Source organism: Alosa pseudoharengus, unplaced genomic scaffold (genome assembly GCF_046254945.1).
Source record: "Alosa pseudoharengus isolate Yale_2024_CS ecotype anadromous, Long Island Sound unplaced genomic scaffold, YU_APseudo_1.1 YU_APseudo_1.1_scf_11, whole genome shotgun sequence".
Taxonomy (NCBI): domain Eukaryota; kingdom Metazoa; phylum Chordata; class Actinopteri; order Clupeiformes; family Clupeidae; genus Alosa; species Alosa pseudoharengus.
Window position 1 is genome coordinate 5,415,001 of NW_027468576.1, and position 20,000 is coordinate 5,435,000.

At 46.3% G+C, this 20,000-nt stretch overlaps 1 protein-coding gene across 5 annotated transcripts in view; it reads right to left on the reverse strand.

The window, feature by feature from the left end:
- nfia (nuclear factor I/A) overlaps positions 1–20,000 on the reverse strand; it is a 116,665-nt gene that overhangs the window by 37,732 nt on the left and 58,933 nt on the right. For all 5 annotated transcript variants that reach the window (XM_076277802.1, XM_076277805.1, XM_076277803.1 and 2 more), the window contains exons 3-4: positions 7,043–7,108; positions 931–1,005 (exon numbers count right to left, since the gene is read on the reverse strand). In XM_076277802.1, coding sequence (XP_076133917.1) covers positions 931–1,005; positions 7,043–7,108 — 141 coding nt within the window. The remainder of the gene's footprint in view (positions 1–930; positions 1,006–7,042; positions 7,109–20,000) is intronic.

The window sequence follows — 20,000 nt, forward strand, 5'->3', positions numbered from 1 at the left end:
GTCACGGCGGCGCATGATCAATGTGGCTTTGGTGGGGAGGCTCCTGCAGGTGCTGACTGCGGCTGAATGGGGCTATTGTTAGCGGCTATCGACAGCAGCGTATGGATCGCCCTGCACTCCCTGTCACTCTCCACGCCTCAACCAGCGTCTGCAATTTTTAAAGGTCACGTTAGCGCCCCTCCCTCCTCCTTTACCCCCCTTATTCCATACACTCATCCAGCTGCAACACACACACACCTGTGTGTGCGTGTGTGGTGTATGTGTGTGTGTGTGTGTGTGTGTGTGTGTAGCTGGATGAATGTATACAGAGAGAGAGAGAGGGGGTGGGGAGAGAAAGGGAGAGAGAGATTCCTTTTTGTAGCGACAGGCATCTTTTCTTGCTTGACCTCATCCCTCCTTACCCTTGCTGCTGGAGCTTCATTTCTGCTGACTTGTGCATTTTATGAGACAATAATTGATGTATTAGAAGGATGGAGTTCTGCTTCTGCGCTGGTTTAAGGTGACCCCGCTAAGACGCACGACACCTTTAGAAAGAAATGGTGCTACCGAGACCCATTCGAGGCTTTGTCTTTACAACGTACCCCTAACATTTCTACAAAGACTCCTAATTGATTATTTTCTGTAAATGTGCATGAATCTGAACAATCTGGTCTTGGAACATAAACTGGACAAGAGGCTGCAGAGGTGGCTCTTTTGAAAGGGAACAGAGAGGGCTGGTGCTTCTGTGGCGACAGGTTCGGAAGGGAGTCTTCCCCCTTAATGAATGTTCAAGGACTGATCATTGTTAGATTATGACAGGCAGCCAGGTGGATGATCCCCCAGTAGTATGACCATCTGATGGACCCTCCATTAGGGTCAGAGTGGAGGAGTTTGACAGAGGTGGAGTGGAGCGACAGAGAGGATCGGATGGGTAAATGTGAAGTGACTTACTCTGTGAGACGCGCACCAGCTCTGAAACGGTGAAAACCCCAGATGTGACAAAACTGTCCTGGAATCCCAGATGACCTACAGTAGGAGATAGAGGGGAAGAAGTGGGGTCAGTTCAACTACCAAAGAACCAAACTTTCTGTAGCAGAGAAAAACACCACAGAGGTTCATGAGACCATATGTGATTTATTTATAAAAACACACACATATGGACATACGCATACTCTCTCTCGCTCTCTCTCTCCCTCAATCTCTCTCTCGCTCTCTTTCTCTCTCACACACACACAGACACACACACACACAGACACACACACACACAGACACACACACACACACACACACACACACACACACACACACACACTCACACAGATCAACATGCGCACACACTATTGCATCCCAGGAGATGATGGGTGGAGGTGGAATGTAGGGTAACACTGAGGGCAGAGCACATCTGGAATGGATCCCTAGGGTGTGTCGTGTAACAGTGGGACCCTTGCCACACACACACACACACACACACACATTTCACAAACACAGGAATGCACAGACATATACATGAGCATTCAAATACATGCACATACATGCATCCACATGTAGAAAAGACAGTCCACATATTCAAACATTCTTGCTCTCTCTTTCTCACTCTCTAACACACACACACACACGCTATACCACACAGTTAAAAAAACGTGTCAGAAATCTGGCGCACTTCTAAGGGTTACATGTTTAAACAGCCTACACTGAACAGCACTAGCGAGACACCGTGCCTTTCACTCTAGCAGCACTCTGTGTGATGTGTTTGTGGCTGTACACAGTTACATTAAACATGGACACATTAAATGAAATGACACCGTTATGTGTTTGTGTATGGGTGTACACAGTACAGTTTGTGTGTGCAATTTGGGGGACAATGTCACTGTGTGCATGTGTGTGTGTGTGTGTGTGTGTGTGTGTGTGTGTGTGTGTGTGTGTGTGTGTGTGTGTGTGTGTGTGCATGTGTGTGTATACGTGCGCATGTGTGTGTGGCTAGGTGTGCACTCAGTTGTAACAAGTCCCGTATGGCAACAGAGCCAGTGTCCTGTAGCTTCCATCAGACAGACCCTAATTACAGCACCTATTGATCCAGCAGCACCTGCCCCAGGTCTACTACACTGATAAAGGGTTGAGCACTGGAGTGTGTGTGTGTGTGTGTGTGTGTGTGTGTGTGTGTGTGTGTGTGTGTGTGTGTGTGTGTGTGTGTGTGTGTGTGTGTGTGTGCGAGAGAAAGAGAGAGAGTTAGGAGTGTGTGTGTTGGGGGTGTTATTGCCGGGCTCTCACTGGTACAACACAAACACAGTCAGGCAGACACTCACATTCACTTGAAACACAACATTAACAGTCTCTGAATACACAGACAGACAAACAGACAGACAGACAAACATACATACACACACACACACACACACTGCTAGTGCCACTGGTCAAATGGTCTCTGTTCACACATACTTACTGTCAAATGTACAGTGAGTACAGTGAGTGACCAGAACACATACACACACAAGCTATGGAACTGCACACAACATACATGCACCATGTTATAACTATAACAAATAAACTATAAATAAGTATCGCTTTCTGATCTGACTTGGATGTGAAAAAAAACAGGGACTGCAGCACACCAGCAGTCTGGGCTGATGGTGTCATGGTCGATGTTGGCTGATGTGAGATTTGTCTTCCACAAGCGTGAGAGGAGGAGACAAGAGGAATGTTGAAAAAGAAGTGATGTTCCCATTACAGCGTCTCCGTGCAGCTCGCTGCAGTCGGAGCCATAAAACCAACGACAGAAATGAATGTGGCCGCACCAGGCCGGGTCTGAGACCTACAGCATGTGGACCAGCGGAATAATAAATAAAAAAAAGCATGTGGTGCAGGGGAAGGGGTAATATCTATGGCTCATTGCAGGCCAAACTGCTGACACTAGCTAAACGCATGTGGACCCAGAGCAAAGCCCTGCACAGATGCCCCTGAGATTGAGGCAGAGGGGAGGGGGACAGAGAGAACAGTGGAGACGGATCGAAAGAGAGAAAAAACAAAACAAAAGGGAGATAGAAAGGCAGACAGAAAGAGAGAAAGGGGGCGGAAGAGTGTGAAAGAAAATGTACAGTACAGAGCAAGTCAGAAAGAGACAGAGAGAGAAAGAGAGAGAGAGAGAAAGAAGTCAAAGTTTCCATGCAGCTGTGTACACTGTGACACAACAGCCAGTCCCACAAGTAGTAGAACTCAGGCTAACAGACACAAACACACACACATACACACATACACACACACAGAGAGAGAGAGAGGGAGAGAGAGAGAGAGAGAGAGAGAGAGAGATAGAGAGAGAGATGCACACACACACACACAGGATCCAGGCGCACAATTACTTGGAAAACACGTGGGGTGACGCAATGGAGCCTAAGTGTGAGCCTAAATCTCCAGTTTGTTCGCAGCAAAGAAAGACAGGAGAGGGAGAGAGAGAGAGAGAGAGAGAGAGAGAGAGAGAGAGAGAGAGGGAGAGAGAGAGAGAGCAGCCATGGTCAATGAGGCTCAGTATAGGGAGCATATGCAGAGCGGGTTCACTGAGGGCATTTCCATGAGTGCCTCATATAGGGAGGTTGGGAGAGAGCAGGGGCAGGGCCTCTATATCTCAACAGGGATAAATCACTCCCAGCTGTGTCCACTGCACTGCTCAGCCTCCAGAGAGAGGGGGGGAGAAGAGAGGGAGGGAGAGAGAGAGAGAGAGAGAGAGAGAGAGAGAGAGAGGGAGGAAGGAGGGGCTTGTGAGCTCGCCTTTCACAAGTAATGCAGTGGGACAGAGAGAATAAGTGTGTATGTGGTGTGTGTGTGTGAAAGAGAGAGAGAAAGAGAGAGAGAGAGAAGGAAGGGAGAGCGAGCGAACAAACTTCCAGTGTACCAACAGGCAGAACAGAAATACCCCTCTTGGCCAGCAGGGGAAAAAGTTCCACTGAACCACAAGCAGGAGACTATGTGTGTGTGCATGCAGGAGTGTGAGTGAGTGTGAGCATGTGTGTGCGAGTGTGTGCGTTAGTGTGTGTGTGTGTGTGTAGAGCCTAACCCATAGTAACAGGGTAGAACTGTGTCAGGGTTGTGTGAGGAGGGGAGGGGCCGCCCTTCCCAGCGATCCTGTCCTAAGTGTTCCGTGTGTGTTTGGTGTGTGTTTGGTGTGTGTTTGGTGTGTGTTTGGTGTGTGTTTTGTGTGTGTTTGGTGTGTGTTTGTGTGCAGATATTCTAGAGGAAGACTCGCTCCTGCTTTCACTCCCTCCTGCTCCTCTGCTCCACTAGCGTACGTATACACTACAACCAAGCCACTGTGTAGGTGTGTGTGTGTGTGTGTGTGTGTGTGTGTGTATATGTGGGGAGAGGGGGGTGTAAAGGAGAGGATATCCTCTGGCCTTATCTCGCCGACTGAATTGTGTAAGCACAGCCCCTTGTCCCCGAAAGACACAACTCCACTCTGTAAAAACGCACGTAGCCCAGAGCACAGGGGTCAAGGTTTAGCAGGAAAAACAACACTCCGACAAAAAAAGAAGAAAAGGCTAGTCATGTATTCCTGCACTAGGACGACAACAGAGGAGGGGAGAAAGAGAGAGAGAGAGAGAGAGAGAGAGAGAGAGAGAGAGAGAGAGAGAGAGAAAGGGGTAAGACTAGAGGAACAAGAGAGATGAAATGAGGCGTGGGACAGAGGTGAGGGTGTGTGAGGTGCTATCACTTTGTGCGTGTGTCTGCGTGTGGACACACACACTTGGTGTCTGCAGGCCACACCACGACCTGCGCTATTCAAACCAGTTCAAGTTCAGGTCACACCAGCGGTGTCTGCTGAGGTCCAAGGGACAGTCCCCTCCCACTCATACACACACACACACACACACACTCACACACACACACACACACACACACACACACACACACACACACACACACACACACACACACACACACACACACACACACACACAAATAAAAGCCTGTTTCTACAGGCGGACAGCAGGAGGGCTATAGGCTGCCCAGGCCCCCCGGCTTCACCTCTACGTGGCCTAGAGAGCGAGACAATCGCCTGGTGCTCCTCAGCCCGTGTCTGTGCTCTCACTCCCAGTCAGTCGAGCAGAACATACAACTGGACCTGGGACTGGCCTCTCCTCCCTCCACATGCTCCTAATTACTGCTGTGAGAGATGTGTATGCCACAGAAGAAGATGGAAGAGGACACAGAAAAGAGGAACAGGAGAGTTGAGGACAGGACAGTCCTGGCTTGCCCTCTATGTAGTGCTTGTGTATGTTTGTTAGTGGGCCTAGCATGTGTACAGTATTGCATGTGAACATGTGAGCTTGTGTGTGTATGTGTGCGTGAGAGTAATTGTACACAGGCAAAAATGTGTGTGTATGTGTGTAAGGGCTGGGTCATAAGAGAAAATAATCCTCTGAATCACAGCTCAGTGCAGCGCAACAGTCAAACAACAGATGGATGGAGTTTCTGTTCAAAAAATTAAATAAAATATTTTTTTTCTCCAAAAATCTAAAAAAAAAAAAACATGCAGACATTTATGGAGTGATTATGTGACTCCCTGCATGACAGAACCATGCAGGACAGTGACCTTCAGTTCAAAAAGGGGACAGAGGACAGAGAGCGCGCGCCTGCGTGTGTGTGTGTGTGTGTGTGTGTGTGTGAATAGTGTGCATGAAAGTGCATTTTTGTCCAACATGCAAGGTATGTGTTTGTGTGTGTGCATGTGTGTGTATGTGAGAGAGAGAGAGAGAAAGAGAGCGAGATAGAGAGAGAGAGGTAGAGAGAGAGTGGGAGAGAGAGAGAGAGAATGATAAGGAGTGAGACAGTAACAGAAAAGAGAGCCTGAGTGACAGACAGACCAAACAGATGAAAGAGCACATGGGGGGATTGACCTGAGCTACATATGGGACAGAGAGTGATGAACCAGCAGCTCATCCGCCTGTGTGGCCTAATCTACATAAACAGCTCAGAAGAGTGGCCAGGCCATCCGACAGTTCACAGGGCCATCTTTGTGGCACACTCCAGCATACACACTCACCCATTTCCCCCAACACACACGTGCTCAGAAATCCTAATTTACAGAGGACAAAGGACACCCTGATGTTCCGGATATCCAGAATAGCCAGTCTGCGCTCACACAAGAGATGGAGGGGCTGAGAAGAGTGAAGATGTTGAGGGCCACCACTCGGGGGCTACGCTGTTCTCCATCATAACTTCAGAGCTGAAGCAGAGCTGCACGTCTCTGCTTTATGCTGATGTGTACTTTTCATGTCTGTAATCACACTTGACTTGACATACAGGGAAATGTGTCTCTGGAGACAGGCCTTAGACTGACATACAGAAATCACAGACACACATGGACGCTCGTTCTGTGTTTCTCCAGCTCCTCTCTGAGTCTTTCTCCATCTCACAAGACACATCCACAAAGACCCAGACTTTTTATGACAAATACTACCTACTACTACCAGTGATACAAACTCATTTTTTCATCTTTCCGTCTCTCTCTCTCTCTCTCTCTCTCTCTCTCTCTCTCTCTCTCTCTCTCGCCTCTCCCCCTTTTGCCTAGTCTCTCTGAATTCCCAGTTTTATGCAATCCTCTTAAGAGTAATCGCTTCCCTTGGGTCTTTTGCATGCCTACTATCCTCACACATATTTTGAGTCCACAGCAGGAAGTATACTCCCAATCCCTGTGTGTGTGTGTGTGTGTGTGTGTGTGTGTGTGTGTGTGTGTGTGTGTGTGTGTGCCAGTGCAAGAGAACGACTATCTGAGTGATTTGGTGTATGAGGGTGTAAATGAGTGGGTAAGAGTCAGTTTAAACATAGCTGTTTAGACAAATGTGAAGCCAGGACAACAAAGACCTGCTATTCCTCTTCATACACACACACACACACACACACACACACACACACACACACACACACACACACACACACACACACACACACACATTCAAATACAAACACAAACTCACACACACACACACACACACAGACAGACAGACAAAATAAACACGCAATTATATCATATCACATTAAAAATGTCTTCTGTGTGTTTGTGTCAAAAACTCACCATTTTCTGGCTGATCCTTGATGTCAGACTCATTGGGTTGGTTTGGACTCTCAGACTGTGTTGCTTCTGTGAAAAAGAGACAAATGGAAGCCTCAGTTAGACTCAACAGGACATCACCAAAAACACACACACACACACACACACACACACACACACACACACACACACACACACACAGACACACACACAGACACACAACTTTTTGTACATATTGTACATGATCATTTCTAAGATTTAAAATATTCATTACACCTATTCCCTATTAGCCAGTGTGGAGTGTGGAGTGTGAGTGTGAGCTTGGACGTGCTGAGTCTCGTGGAACAGCGGGACTGTGAGGAGCGCTAAAGGAGTCTGGCCGCTGTGCTCGGCGTTCCAAGTGAAACAAGATTCCAGAGTCTCCAGCTGGGAAGGGCGCTGGGATCCCGGATCGATGCAGACGGGACGGCCTGCCACCACACTGAGATGCTGAGACAGCAGACTGGCCGACACCAGCACACACACACACAAACCCACCCATCAACACACACATACACACATGCATAAACACACAAGCACCCAGAATCCTGCATACACACCACATTTACGCAAATAATGTAAAAAACATACACATGAACATACAACATACACAAACACCTGCAAATTTGTTGCAGGGAGTCTGAAGGACATCCCCCTCTCCTGTCTTCCATTTACCTCATTACACTCCTCTTTTTCTCTTTCCTCCTTTCCATGTTTGCTCCTCATACCTATAAAGGCATGTTCTGAATTTGGCCACTATATTTCTTTGATACTTTCAAACTTTATGCAGTCCATGTATCCATGAGTGCATATGAGGGACTCCCTCCACAGGGAAATGCTCAGTGAGAATACTAGTGGGCCCTACTATGTTGCCAACCAGCACACTCTATGTATATGTAAATGTACAAAATGTTTGCATATGCATAATATTGGTGTGTGTGTGTGTGTGTGTGAGAGAGAGAGAGAGAGAGAGAGAGAGAGAGAAACGAATGTGTCATGGTGGTGGGGGGATATTTCATGTCAACTGCACTGCTGGCATGCACAGCCCCTTGCGGAAATCAATCTGTCTGCATATCGCTCGCAACCTCAGTCTACTGCGTCCCTCATAAAAGTAACCTGTAAATTTGATGGGCAAATTTTCCCAGCAAGTGCTGTTTAACAGTGCCCATTAGCTGCCATGGCACTGATAGCAGAGAGTGGAACAGGAACAAAACAAGTCGGCTCACCTACTCTAGCCTGCTCAAAACCCCTGTTTCTGCTGCTGCCAAAAGATGGCAGAGAAACACACCCCTCAGATGATTTAAACGCTGGCCTTGTATTGATTCCTCCACTGCAGATGAAATAGTTGGTGTGGGAGAAATATTACTGATATCCACTCGAAACCATGAAGCCGCCAGCCTCAGATCTATGAGTCACAGTTCTGTCATGTTCGAGAGATGCGCGGAAGATCAGAAGCTCATTCACACTCCACAATTCCAAAAGCGAGGTTTTAAGTTGGAGCTGACGAGCTTGATAAATACCAATGAATTCAATGTTTGCAAGGCAATTTATTTTTTGAGTTGAGCCTTTGTTTTATGGGTACAATAGGGATGAGAACTGATGATACAAAAGCTCCTTTTTGGTATTGAATTCTGTATACAAAAATGTGACCATTTCTACTATACATGTGTGAGCATTGTGATGTCTAGGTTTGTTTACTGCAAAACCCATTAACGGCCAGCCACCTCTACATTTAAAGAAGAGGTCCTTCAGACAAAACAGTCACAGACAGTATACTTAAAGAAGGACAAAAGACGCATTTAAGTGAAACAAAACGAAGAAAAAAGGCGGGAAGGGAAGCCACCTAAAGTGAACAAAAAGTATAGCGTAAATCGCAAAACCAAAACCCAGAGAATGAAAGCGAGAGCAAAGGGAAAAAAAAGTTTGGCTGTGCTTTCCAGACAAAGTAAACAATTTAGGGACTTGTTTGCATGCTGCTCAGCGTGGCAGTCTGCATCAACAGCTTAAAACAAAAGCAATCTGGAGGCCGGGGGAACAAAAAGGCCTTCCCCGGCAACCGCTAAGAGATATGTGAAAGCAGGGTGTTAGCCGGGGAGAGGGGGGCACGTCTGGGTGCTGGGTGTAGGTGGGGGGGCACTTTCACACAGTCTGCCTGCTGCCCCCACCTCCAAACCCCACCCCCTTCTGCCCACTCCTCAAACCCTGAACGCTCTCACGCGGCTCCCCTCGCTAATTAAATATGCAAATGAGACGTGAGACGCAGACTCTGGGAGCCACATCTGCACGACCCCCTGTTGAGGGTCCTCAGAGCAAGAGGGGCAGAGGGGGCCAAATGAGAGAGAAAACCCCGCCAGGAACAAACAACCAACAAAAAGAGAAAAGAGACACTAAACAACAAACAAGTAAAGTAGCCGGCACAAACAGGACCATTCAGAGGAGCTAAAGCTCCTAAAGAACTTGTCAACGGCCAACGCTTTCTGCTACAGTCTAATAGAGGAGGGATAGGCCCCAGCTATCTCCAATTTTGTTCTCACACTTTCACAAAAACATGAAGAACAAGGGTAGTGTATGGTGGGGGTGGGGTGAGGTGCTGAGAGTGTATGTGGGTGTAAGCCCATCTCAAATACACCACGCTTACAAAAAGCTTTTCTGCGAATCTAAATCTGAAAGGTAATTGTTGCACCACTTTTGTAAAGATTTATGTCAGACCTGAATCATCTATATCTTCCGAGATAAGGACAGTACGTGCCTGGGCTTAAGCGTGCGGCTAGTTCTACATTGCTAACACATTGATTAGCTCCCTGTGCTGTGCAGTAAGGCAGAACACAAAAGGTCCTGGGCGGCTGCAGCAGCAGCAGCAGCAGAAGCACCAGGACTTCTCTGAGAGTGTGCGGCTGGTGAGTCTTGGGTGCCGGCTGAATTGGCTCCTAATTAGATCGTTAGGGGCTCCCCTTCCTGCTCTGGATGACTAAGGGGGCTTGCTGCCTGCAGGGCTGTGTGTGTGTGTGTGTGTGTGTGTCACGGTGGCGGGGTGGTGGGAGTGGTGTTGCGGTTGCCCATGGCCTGCCTGCTCGCGCCTGTTCCACCCCCCCCCCACCCCCCTCTCCCTCTCTCATGGGCTGGAGCTGTGACTTTGGGGGACCCCTCCTGGCCTGTTTCATTATGCATGCACAAAACCATCTGTAGGGCTCCCAGCTCAGTGGCTGAACCCGCCGCGTTCTCACAGAAAGCCTTGCTGTAATCCAATTGTGCGCTAAAACCCCACTTTCAAAAGGGCTTTTACACACTGGGCTCAGGAACACGCTGCCCAATAAAAGGAGGCAGAAACTTAATTTAGAAATACAAACGCGCCTTTCTGAGCCATCAATGGAAGGTGAAGCTGGAGGGATTGGCTTATTGTTTTCACAAGTATCGTCTCCAGATTTTTCTCTCCCTCTCTCATCCATTCTTTTTTCATTTTCTTCCCTGTTCTTCTCCACTCCTTCTATCCCTCCTTGCCTTCCTCCCACCAGGCTTGATATAAAAAGATGTTGCAAATTCTCAACAAAAAAAAAGCTTAGGAATTAATTTGGCATTCCTGTGGCCCCCCTCGGCCCCTGCTGTACACTGCAGTGGCCTGAGGATTGTCAGAGCGCTCCATCACTACATCAGAGGCCAGAGACACTACATAACAGCAGCCTTGAGTAATGACAAGATAAACACATGACTGATTTCTTAAGAGATCTACATCCATACACAGATAACACACACACACACACCTCACACACACGCACACACACAACCTCACACACACACTCTCACACCATGCTCGCTTGTTTTCAGCCAGGGCCATGTCTCTCCATGTCTCGTACCGGGTGTTGTGCAGACACTTCATCACACACGCACTCAAGTTCTCTGAGAGAGCAGCCTCATTCCATAGATAGACGAGGCTAGCTGCAGTGCTGGGAGGGGCTGCACTGGCCCCACCTCTGGCTAATGTTTGAAGTAACCTTGACCTCTCCTCTGGCGTTTGCGTCACTCCATATTTAATAAGGGCCATGTTTAGACAGGACCCTTCTGCTTCTCATCTGCACGCCTGCATATTGCTCGCCTGCTATTTTTCTTTCCTCCTGGAGTGCAGGCTGTTTACTTTTGTATTTTCCGCGAATGGTGGCGATTGGGGGAAGGGAAGGGGGTGCGCAACACAGGATAGTATTACAGTGGGAGTGTACGGATCCTATCTGTTACTGCAAACATAAACAGAGACATGGTTGAGAAGAGGAGAAGAGAGGACAGAGGGACACACCAGAGAAAGGAGACCAGACGAGACGAGAGTGGGCCAGTACAGCTGAGACAACTGGAGGGCTCACACACACGCACACGCACACGCACACGCACACGCACACACACACGCACACACACATGCACACATGGACACACATGCACGCACACACACACATGCACACACACACACGCACACACACACGCACACATGCACACGCACACGCACACACACACGCACACACACACACACAGGCACACACACACACACAGGCACACACACACACACACACACACACACACACACACACACACACACACACACACACTAGCCATCTGTCACTTATCTCCATCAGTGCAGCTTTTTAAAATAGTTTTGGCTACAGTGGGTTTTGTGGCCTATGGAAATAACTATAAGGAAGTAAAATAGTGAGATACACACCAAAAACATCTAGAAATGGCCATGTCTCATGAAATAAAAACAACTCTGAGTCCAAGTGGATATGCTTATAGTGCAGGCAATGCGTCCTGCCAGCCGTGACACAGCTACTGTTACGCCAAAGACAAAGAGTGACATTCCAGGCCGCCAGAAATCACACACATCCTTTGCGAGGCCGGAGTCTGCACTGAGATATCATTATCAGACAGCATGACACCACAAGTGCACACAAGGCTTCGTCTGCCCCTCACCAGGGTGTGTGTGTGTGTATGTGTGTGTGTGTGTGTATGTGTGTGTGTGTGTGACTTCAGAACCATTCCAGCTCACACACATGGGGGAGCATTGGGTAAGTGAGTGGCGCTCTATTTTAAACCTGTGCTGGTGCCACACACATCCTTGCATGCAGGATGCAGAAGACACACTTGGCATCTGGCCTGATCAGTGGAGCTTCTCAAACTAACAGAGCACTTGTGCTTGCGCTTGCGCTTGCACTGGAATGAATGGCCCAGCACAACAGAAAGACAGGAGGTTTTAAAATAGGAGGGAGATGAGGCTTGTTTTAAAAATGGTTCTGGAGCTTTAGCTTGGGTTTGTGTACACATGCATATAGGGACCAGCCTGAGTGTGTTGCCTTTGCACCCAGCGGCCTCTCATTTGCTTATCCTACTCCAGCCTGCAGACTCTCCTGATATGAACTGCATTTTCCAGGAAATGAAAAAAGTAGAGGACAGAGAGAGGGAAGCGAAGAGAGAGAGAGCGGGAACAAGGGAGGGAGGGAAAGGGAGAAAGAGAGAAAAGTCGTTCTTGGCCTTTTCCCAGGAAGACAGAAAGAAGCAGAATCCCATCATTCCCTTGGGGATGAGGTGGAATATACAGCCCTGGGGCCGCCTTCAATTTACTCTCTCTCTCTCTTTCTATCTCTCTCTCTCTTTCTATCTCCCTCTCTCTCTCTCTCTCTCTCTAAATAGCTTGGCTGGGAGAGAGAAGTTGAGGCTGTCAGGGATCTAATGTGTATTGTGACCTCCCATAGCCTCACTGTGGAATAACAGAAAACTCTAGAGTGGGTCAAGAGTCTGTGTGAGCTGAAATGGTTCTGAAGTGTGTGTGTGTGTGTGTGGTGTGTGTGTGTGTGTGTGTGTGTGTGTGTGTGTGTGTGTGTGTGTGTGTGTGTGTGTGTGTGTGTGTGTGTGGTGGGGAGGTGTGGGGTGACAGACACATAAAAAATCATCTCTTTTGTGTGTAACCCTTACAGTATGCCTGACAAAAAATAAACGAAAATGCAAACACGAGGAAATAATATGGAGAAAAGCAAACAAGCGCTTTTTTCTTGAAATCAGATGCAGTGCGCTTGGAGCAACTGTTGCGACCTGTGTCTTCTCCTCTTGGTGGATGTGGTCCCATCCCACACAGGGTCTGGGCCTGATTGGAAAAGCACACTGCTGAGAGGAGCACTTCCACCAGCCTCAGCACAACACTTCCTCCCTTTGTCTGCTTCCTCTCTTTCGCCATGGTAACGGCACAGACCACTCCGGGATAGGTGGAAGCTTCTCACACACTAGCACACACCACACACAGACACACACACACACACACACACACACACACACACACACACACACACACACACACACACACACACACACACACACACACACCTCCTCACACAATATAGAACACAATCTCCTTGTGTCACACACAGGACAATAGGAATCCACTCCTTGGAGGGAGAATCATCTTGTGGGCTTGTGGACAACCAGACGGCTGACCTCTGCTGATACTGGTTCCCTGAAGGAGAGGACTGTGTGCAGGGAGACAGTGCTGGATCCCGTCAGTTTGACCATCATTTGCCAGAGATCTAATCTTTGTAAATATTCAGAGAGCCAGACCCTTGACACGGGGTGGGGAAGGCTGGGAGTGGTGTGTATCAAGTATGTTTGTGTTTGTAAGTGTGTGTGTGTGTGTGTATGTATGTCTATGTTCGTGTGAGAGCTGTAATTCACAGTTGTCCTTGAGCCCTTATGATAGACTCCAGTGGTATGAATGTAAGTGTATGCATGATGTGTGTGAGTGTGAGTATGTGTGAAGGTGTGTTAATGTGTAGTTGCGTGTGTACAACAGAGTGAAACACAAGTGTGTGTTCCGGACCTGTCCGCCAGGTAGTACGGTTCCACCCTTCCAGAAAGAGAACCAAAAAAGCTAAAGAACAAAATCACATACACAGTGGGGTAGTGGTAGTGGGTAGAGGTGGGGTAGTTGGTAGAGGTGGGGTAGTGGGTAGTGGTGGTGGGTAGAGGTGGGGTAGTGGCTAGAGGTGGGGTAGTGGTAGTGGGTAGAGGTGGGGTAGTGGGTAGTGGTGGTGGGTAGACGTCGGGTAGTGGGTAGAGGTGGGGTAAGGGTAGTGGGTAGGGGTGGAGTAGTGGTAGTGGATAGAGGTGGGGTAGTGGTAGTGGTTGATACTCTGTTCTATTACTAATCTCTAATTCCTACAAACCTCCTCAAGCTCACAGAAGGCTAGCCACAGTGCATGTGGCAAACAGTTGCGTGCCGTGAAAAATCACACTGTTACAACCAGAGACACAGGAAATGATTGCCTGATCATTCCAAACTCCATGTGCCTACCAGCCCCACTGATTAAATCTAATTTAGCCTTTTAAAACAAACTCCTGACTTCTACACATAAACACGTCAGCCTAACCACAAGGGTAAACATGGAGGCATTAGCTAAACACACACAGGCATACTATTTGCACCTTCTCTGGCACCAGGCAAATGGACTCACTGGCCACTGACACCAAACCATCATTTTGTGGGTAGGAAAGCCTAGTCTTTATAACCTCCTTCCCTTATTTCTCAAAGAGGAAAAAACAGAAAAGTCTCCATAATGTTGGCAGTGCGACATCAAGAAATAAAAAAACAAAAAACAGGGAGATTCACATTGGCAGACTACTTTCTAGTTCGCTCTGTTTCTATGTCAAACTCCCTCTATTTACCCTCTCCCTCCTTCCCTCCCTCCCTTCCTCCCTCCCTCTCTGCCTCTCTCTCTCTGTCTGTCTCTTTGGCTCACTCAGTCACTATCTGTCTGGAAAACTCTAGGAGACTCTTGCCAAGCTGGGAAAGCTCATGGCCAAAAGTGCTGCTGCTTTGCAGCCTGCTGCCTCTCATCGGGCAGGAAAACCCTCCACAAGCAGGCCACTGGAAACGGCTACTGTATTACCCCAGCCACAGCCGGAATCACACACACACACACACACACACACACACACACGCATGTATACAAACACACTATACTGAATTATATACACATACCTTTACCTGTGAATACAGTAATACGCAGACAAATACACACATACATGCATTTCAAAACACACCCACACACACACACACACATACACATATTTAAATACACACACACACAATCACTACCACCACCACCACTCACCATATAGGGCTTTCAAATAAGCCTTGATCTACAAAATTGAGCAGAAATTGGAGGATTTCTTTGACTTGGGATAATAATTAGTATTTAAATACATACAATTACAGAATAAAAAGTATCTGGTGTAAAAAATTGCTTGGCTGTAAGTAGAACAAACTATTTGTTAAATGGAAATCATTTTACCGGACAAATATAATCTGAAATCTAATGTAAACGAAAAAGTATTAAAATATTCCCTTTATATTTGAAATAATTATTGATTGCATATTTTAAATGTCCTCCAGTTTGTTCTTATAGTCTGTAATGAAATGAAATGATAAGTAGTTTAATTTCAAAATGCTGTCAGTCAATATCTGCTGCTACAAATCATCTTCATTTGCACTTTATTCATTTCACTGAAACCATAAATAAGCATTTCAGATATTTTTACATGATGAAGTAAAATGTATTTACTTGATTTATTGCCTGACATTAAAATTTCCCTTTTAATTTTTATTTGAGGTTTTGTTTTTTATTGCTTGTGGTAGCAAATGAATATTCTGCTCGGCAACTTCCATTCAGACGAAGCAACAGAGGTTTATTCGCTTGAAGACAACACAGAAGAAATCGTAAAGGGAAAAAAAGACTATGCTCAATGGGCGAACAGGATCTGAGTCCAAGCTCCTGGCTCCAGTCTGAGAGCGCTGGCGGGTTCTGACCGGTGCCAGCCAAGGCGGTAGGTTGTCATTTCAGCTCCGGTGGCCCCCTGCACTCACAATCTCCTCTACAGAGAAACAAGCTAAGATACACGCTTTTTGTGCTTTTGTTAGTGTTGGAGAACTGACGAAGTCTGGAGATGGTGTGACACAACGACAGAGGTGACATCTAACTGTCATATTAATTGTGTCGTTTCCATAGATTTCGATAAAGAAAGGGAGAAGTAAATTGAGCATTCATTTTCTTTTGCCAAGAAGGGGATGTGTGGAAAGCACATGCGCATTGTAGTTTTCGCCCTAAAGCATCATAGTGAAGTAAATCCTTGCCAACGCGCTCATGGCTGTCTCACGCTAGCCCCTCCTCGCAGCCTCCATTTTGTGTTGATCACACAACCACCATTTTAGCACATCACCTCTTCATAACACCCAAAATACAATGATCCACCTCACAGTCAAAGCCACAGTCACTCAGCCTTCTTCAGTGTAGCGTGCCCATGACAACTCAAACAAATCCCTTCGGTTAATTACCAAAAAAACCCCATCTTTAATAAAAAAGAAAAGCATCCCATTCAAATACGGCAACTGTCTTGCCAACGCGCCACGTATAAGCTAGTCACCCTCTCTTCTTCTCACTCGCTTTCTTTTTGTCTATATTCTGCTTTTGCTTTCTCAGAGCCTCTCTGAGGCTTACCCAGGGTAGAGCTGCTAAACTGTCTTTGCCAGCCTCTGCGATGCTGAGAGAATCATGTTAGCTGCTACCATTGTTGGATGACACAGGGGTTGTCGTTGCCAAGAACTTTACTGCCAAGTTCAACAGCATTCTGATTTAAAAGAGAGGGAATAGGAATGTGAAGATACACAAACGGAGACACACCCCCACACACTCATACACATTCACACACAACTAGAGAACAGACAGAGATGGCCTTAATTTGGTCATAATGTGTTGATATCAACAATAACATTTAGCATTAGTGTATCACATCAGCCCCTCCTCCAAACCTAATGCCCTGGCAGCCATCTTAAAAGCTTTGGCAACCATTTTAAAAGTACCCTCTCCATCCCTTGGAACGGTTGCCATCTTCAGTAAAACACTTTCTAAAACAATGAGCCATGCAAGAACAAGCTGAGGTGTTGAATGATACATCTGACAACAATGCAAACAAGAACAAAAAAAGCAAGAATAGAAAATGAATGACAGAAATTCATCTGGAATCTAACTTATACATTTTTATTCGTCATATAGAAACACACAATACTACAAGACAAAAACACCAATTTACACTAAGTAAAATATGTATAATATTTTACTAACAAAATAAATAACAAATAATTTAACTATATTATCAGTCAAGATTTTCATTAGAGCATGTGCTAAAATATAAATGTCTCGAGAAAAGAGAATGTCTAGAAAATTTACTTTGAGCCAGTGAAGGAGTGTTTAGCTAGAATATGCAATCTAGCAAAATATTTCTACATTCCTACAGCTAATTAGAGTTTTTACACAAGAACAGTTAAATATTCAGCCACTGAAAAATGCCAGCCAGGCTTTTTGTACTCTAATCCGTGTTGAAATTGCCCCTGAATTTGGGGCAGTAATATGTGTTCAAATTTGAAACTGAAATAAAACCCAATGCAATGAGAGTTGGCAAAATATGCATTAATCACATTTATTAGAAATTTATGACACAGCAACTGCAGCCTGACGAAGGATCTGTATATGTATGTGTGCATGTGTGTGTGTTGCCAGGACTTCGGTCCAGGACTGGGCAGAAGCTACATTGGCAGTGTGTGTGATGTTGGCTCAGATGCACCCAGAAAACCGCTCACCCGTGGCTATGATCCACCAGCAACGGCAAATCAATTGATGAAAGCATGATTAACAATACAGCAACAAAGAGAGAAAGAGAGCGTGTTTTGTGCATGTGTTTGTATTTGTAAATAACTCTCTCTCTGTGTGTGTGTGTGTGTGTGTGTGTGTGTGTGTGTGTGTGTGTGTGTGTGTGTGTGTGTGTGTGTGTGTGTGTGTGTGTGTGTGGCTATTGTGTGAGTTTCTGCTGGAGTAATGTACAGGCCGGGAAAGTGGATTAGGCTGGAAGGAACCTTGACATGCAGCTGGGCCTCTGAGCCCCTGAAGGACACTACTGGCTGCAGCATGACATAAGCCCGACCAGAATAGTTTGGGAAAGCAGCTGATGAATTGCCATATTGATCCGGTTCTGCCTCACTTACCATAATTATTGCACCATAATGGATGGTATTACTTGAGTGTGTGAGTGTGTGCTGGATTTTGTACCGTCACACACTTTTGGCCCATCTTTCTGCTTACTTTTGGTCCTGCACCAACTTGCTGTGAAGTACACAATCCTTGCTTTAACCTCAGTGTTTTAAGCAGAGTTGGTCCATTTTTTGATTGCATCCTAAATTTACACAAGGAAATGTGTCCGTTCTGTTGGCTCTCTCTGTGTGTATCACACGAAGCTGGCACTGATCCCGTAAACGGTGCTAGTGAGAGGGGCCGCAGCGTCACACACACACACACATGCACCCACCCACACGCAGACACACACACTCACACCCATACAAACACTGAATGCCCCAAACTGTCATGCATCCAAAGACAGTAGAAAGAGCATCCTGCAAGTACTTGTAACAAGACATATATTTCATCATCTCTTGAGCGCCAAGTACTCAAAGCATACTGTTGATTTCAGTCCTTTTATTCTGTCTAAACTTGAACGTCAGCTGGAATTCCTTTATGGCAGTGCCGCCAGCCATCTATCTGTGAACAAGGTGCCAAGTGTGCGAAACAGGACACAGTGTCCTGGGTGAAAGTATGATATGTCAAATCCGAAACTAACTTGATAAACACAATAGCGATTCACATTCACTTGGGACTCAGGCACAATGACTACAGCTTTAAGTTGTGTGTGTACAAATAAATCATAGCAGTTTGAACGCTGAACAGAGATGTAGAACTACAGCGAAAAGTTATGCTGCATGTAACTCTTTAAAAATGATTATAAATGCTTTTCTTTTTATTACTGTTTTCTGCAATATTGGATTCACTAGCAAAACAAGGTCAATGAAATTGTAGAATATTTGTTTGCGGCAGTGATATTCTGATATGATATGATAGTGATATTTATTGTTACTGTAACATTTGTTATGCTGTTTTGCTTGTGCTTTGGGAACACTATACCTACAGTCATGCTAATAAAGCAACCTTGAGTTGAATTCAATTGATATTCCAAAGTGGAATGAGACTGGGAATGCATGAATGAATGACTAACTAAGAAAGAGTGAGATTGTGTGTACACATGCTGATCTTTTGCAAGCTTTGCAACATGGTGTACGGGTGGGAGTCCATGACAGCGTGAGCGCACAATGTCCAGTACCGCCTGCAGGTTGTGGGACAATCAATCAGGTCACCAGGGAGACCCATCTCTCAGATTACCCATGGTGTTGCCCCACCAAAGCCGCCTGGAGAGCTGCCCTGACCACATGCTCATGCGTGTGCCAGCGCAAGCGCAGACAGACATGGACACAGACATGAACAAAGACGGACACACGGACACACACACACACACAAATACAACAGATGAGTGGTCATTCATTCCTATGCCTTTATCACATATTTATCATACATCGTTCAACACTACCTGGTACAATAAGGATGCAAAGGACAACATGAAGAAAGCCTTTAAGAGGATGAATGAGTGGAGCATGAAATGGGGATGAAATAGGAAGTCCACAAAGAACAACTTGGAGGAGCCAAAGCAAATCACAGTGTAATATAATACTATAGAAAACATTTACACACATACTATATACACATACTCACATCAGAAAGAACCAGTGGTTTAGAGTATTGAATGATTTTGCAGATATATAAATAGCTGGCCGAGCTTGTTGAGCTGTGGACAATGTGAGGGGCAGCCCATTGAGCAGTGTATTGATCTGCACTGGGAAAATGGAGAGGAAAGCAGCAGTCATACGACTAGGGTTCCAATGATGCCTTTCTCCAGATTTACTCTCCCTCCCCTCTTTTGCAGTGGCCCTCAGAATCTCCCTCTCTCAGCCTGAGAGCCATCGGAGCCCCTGCACCAACGC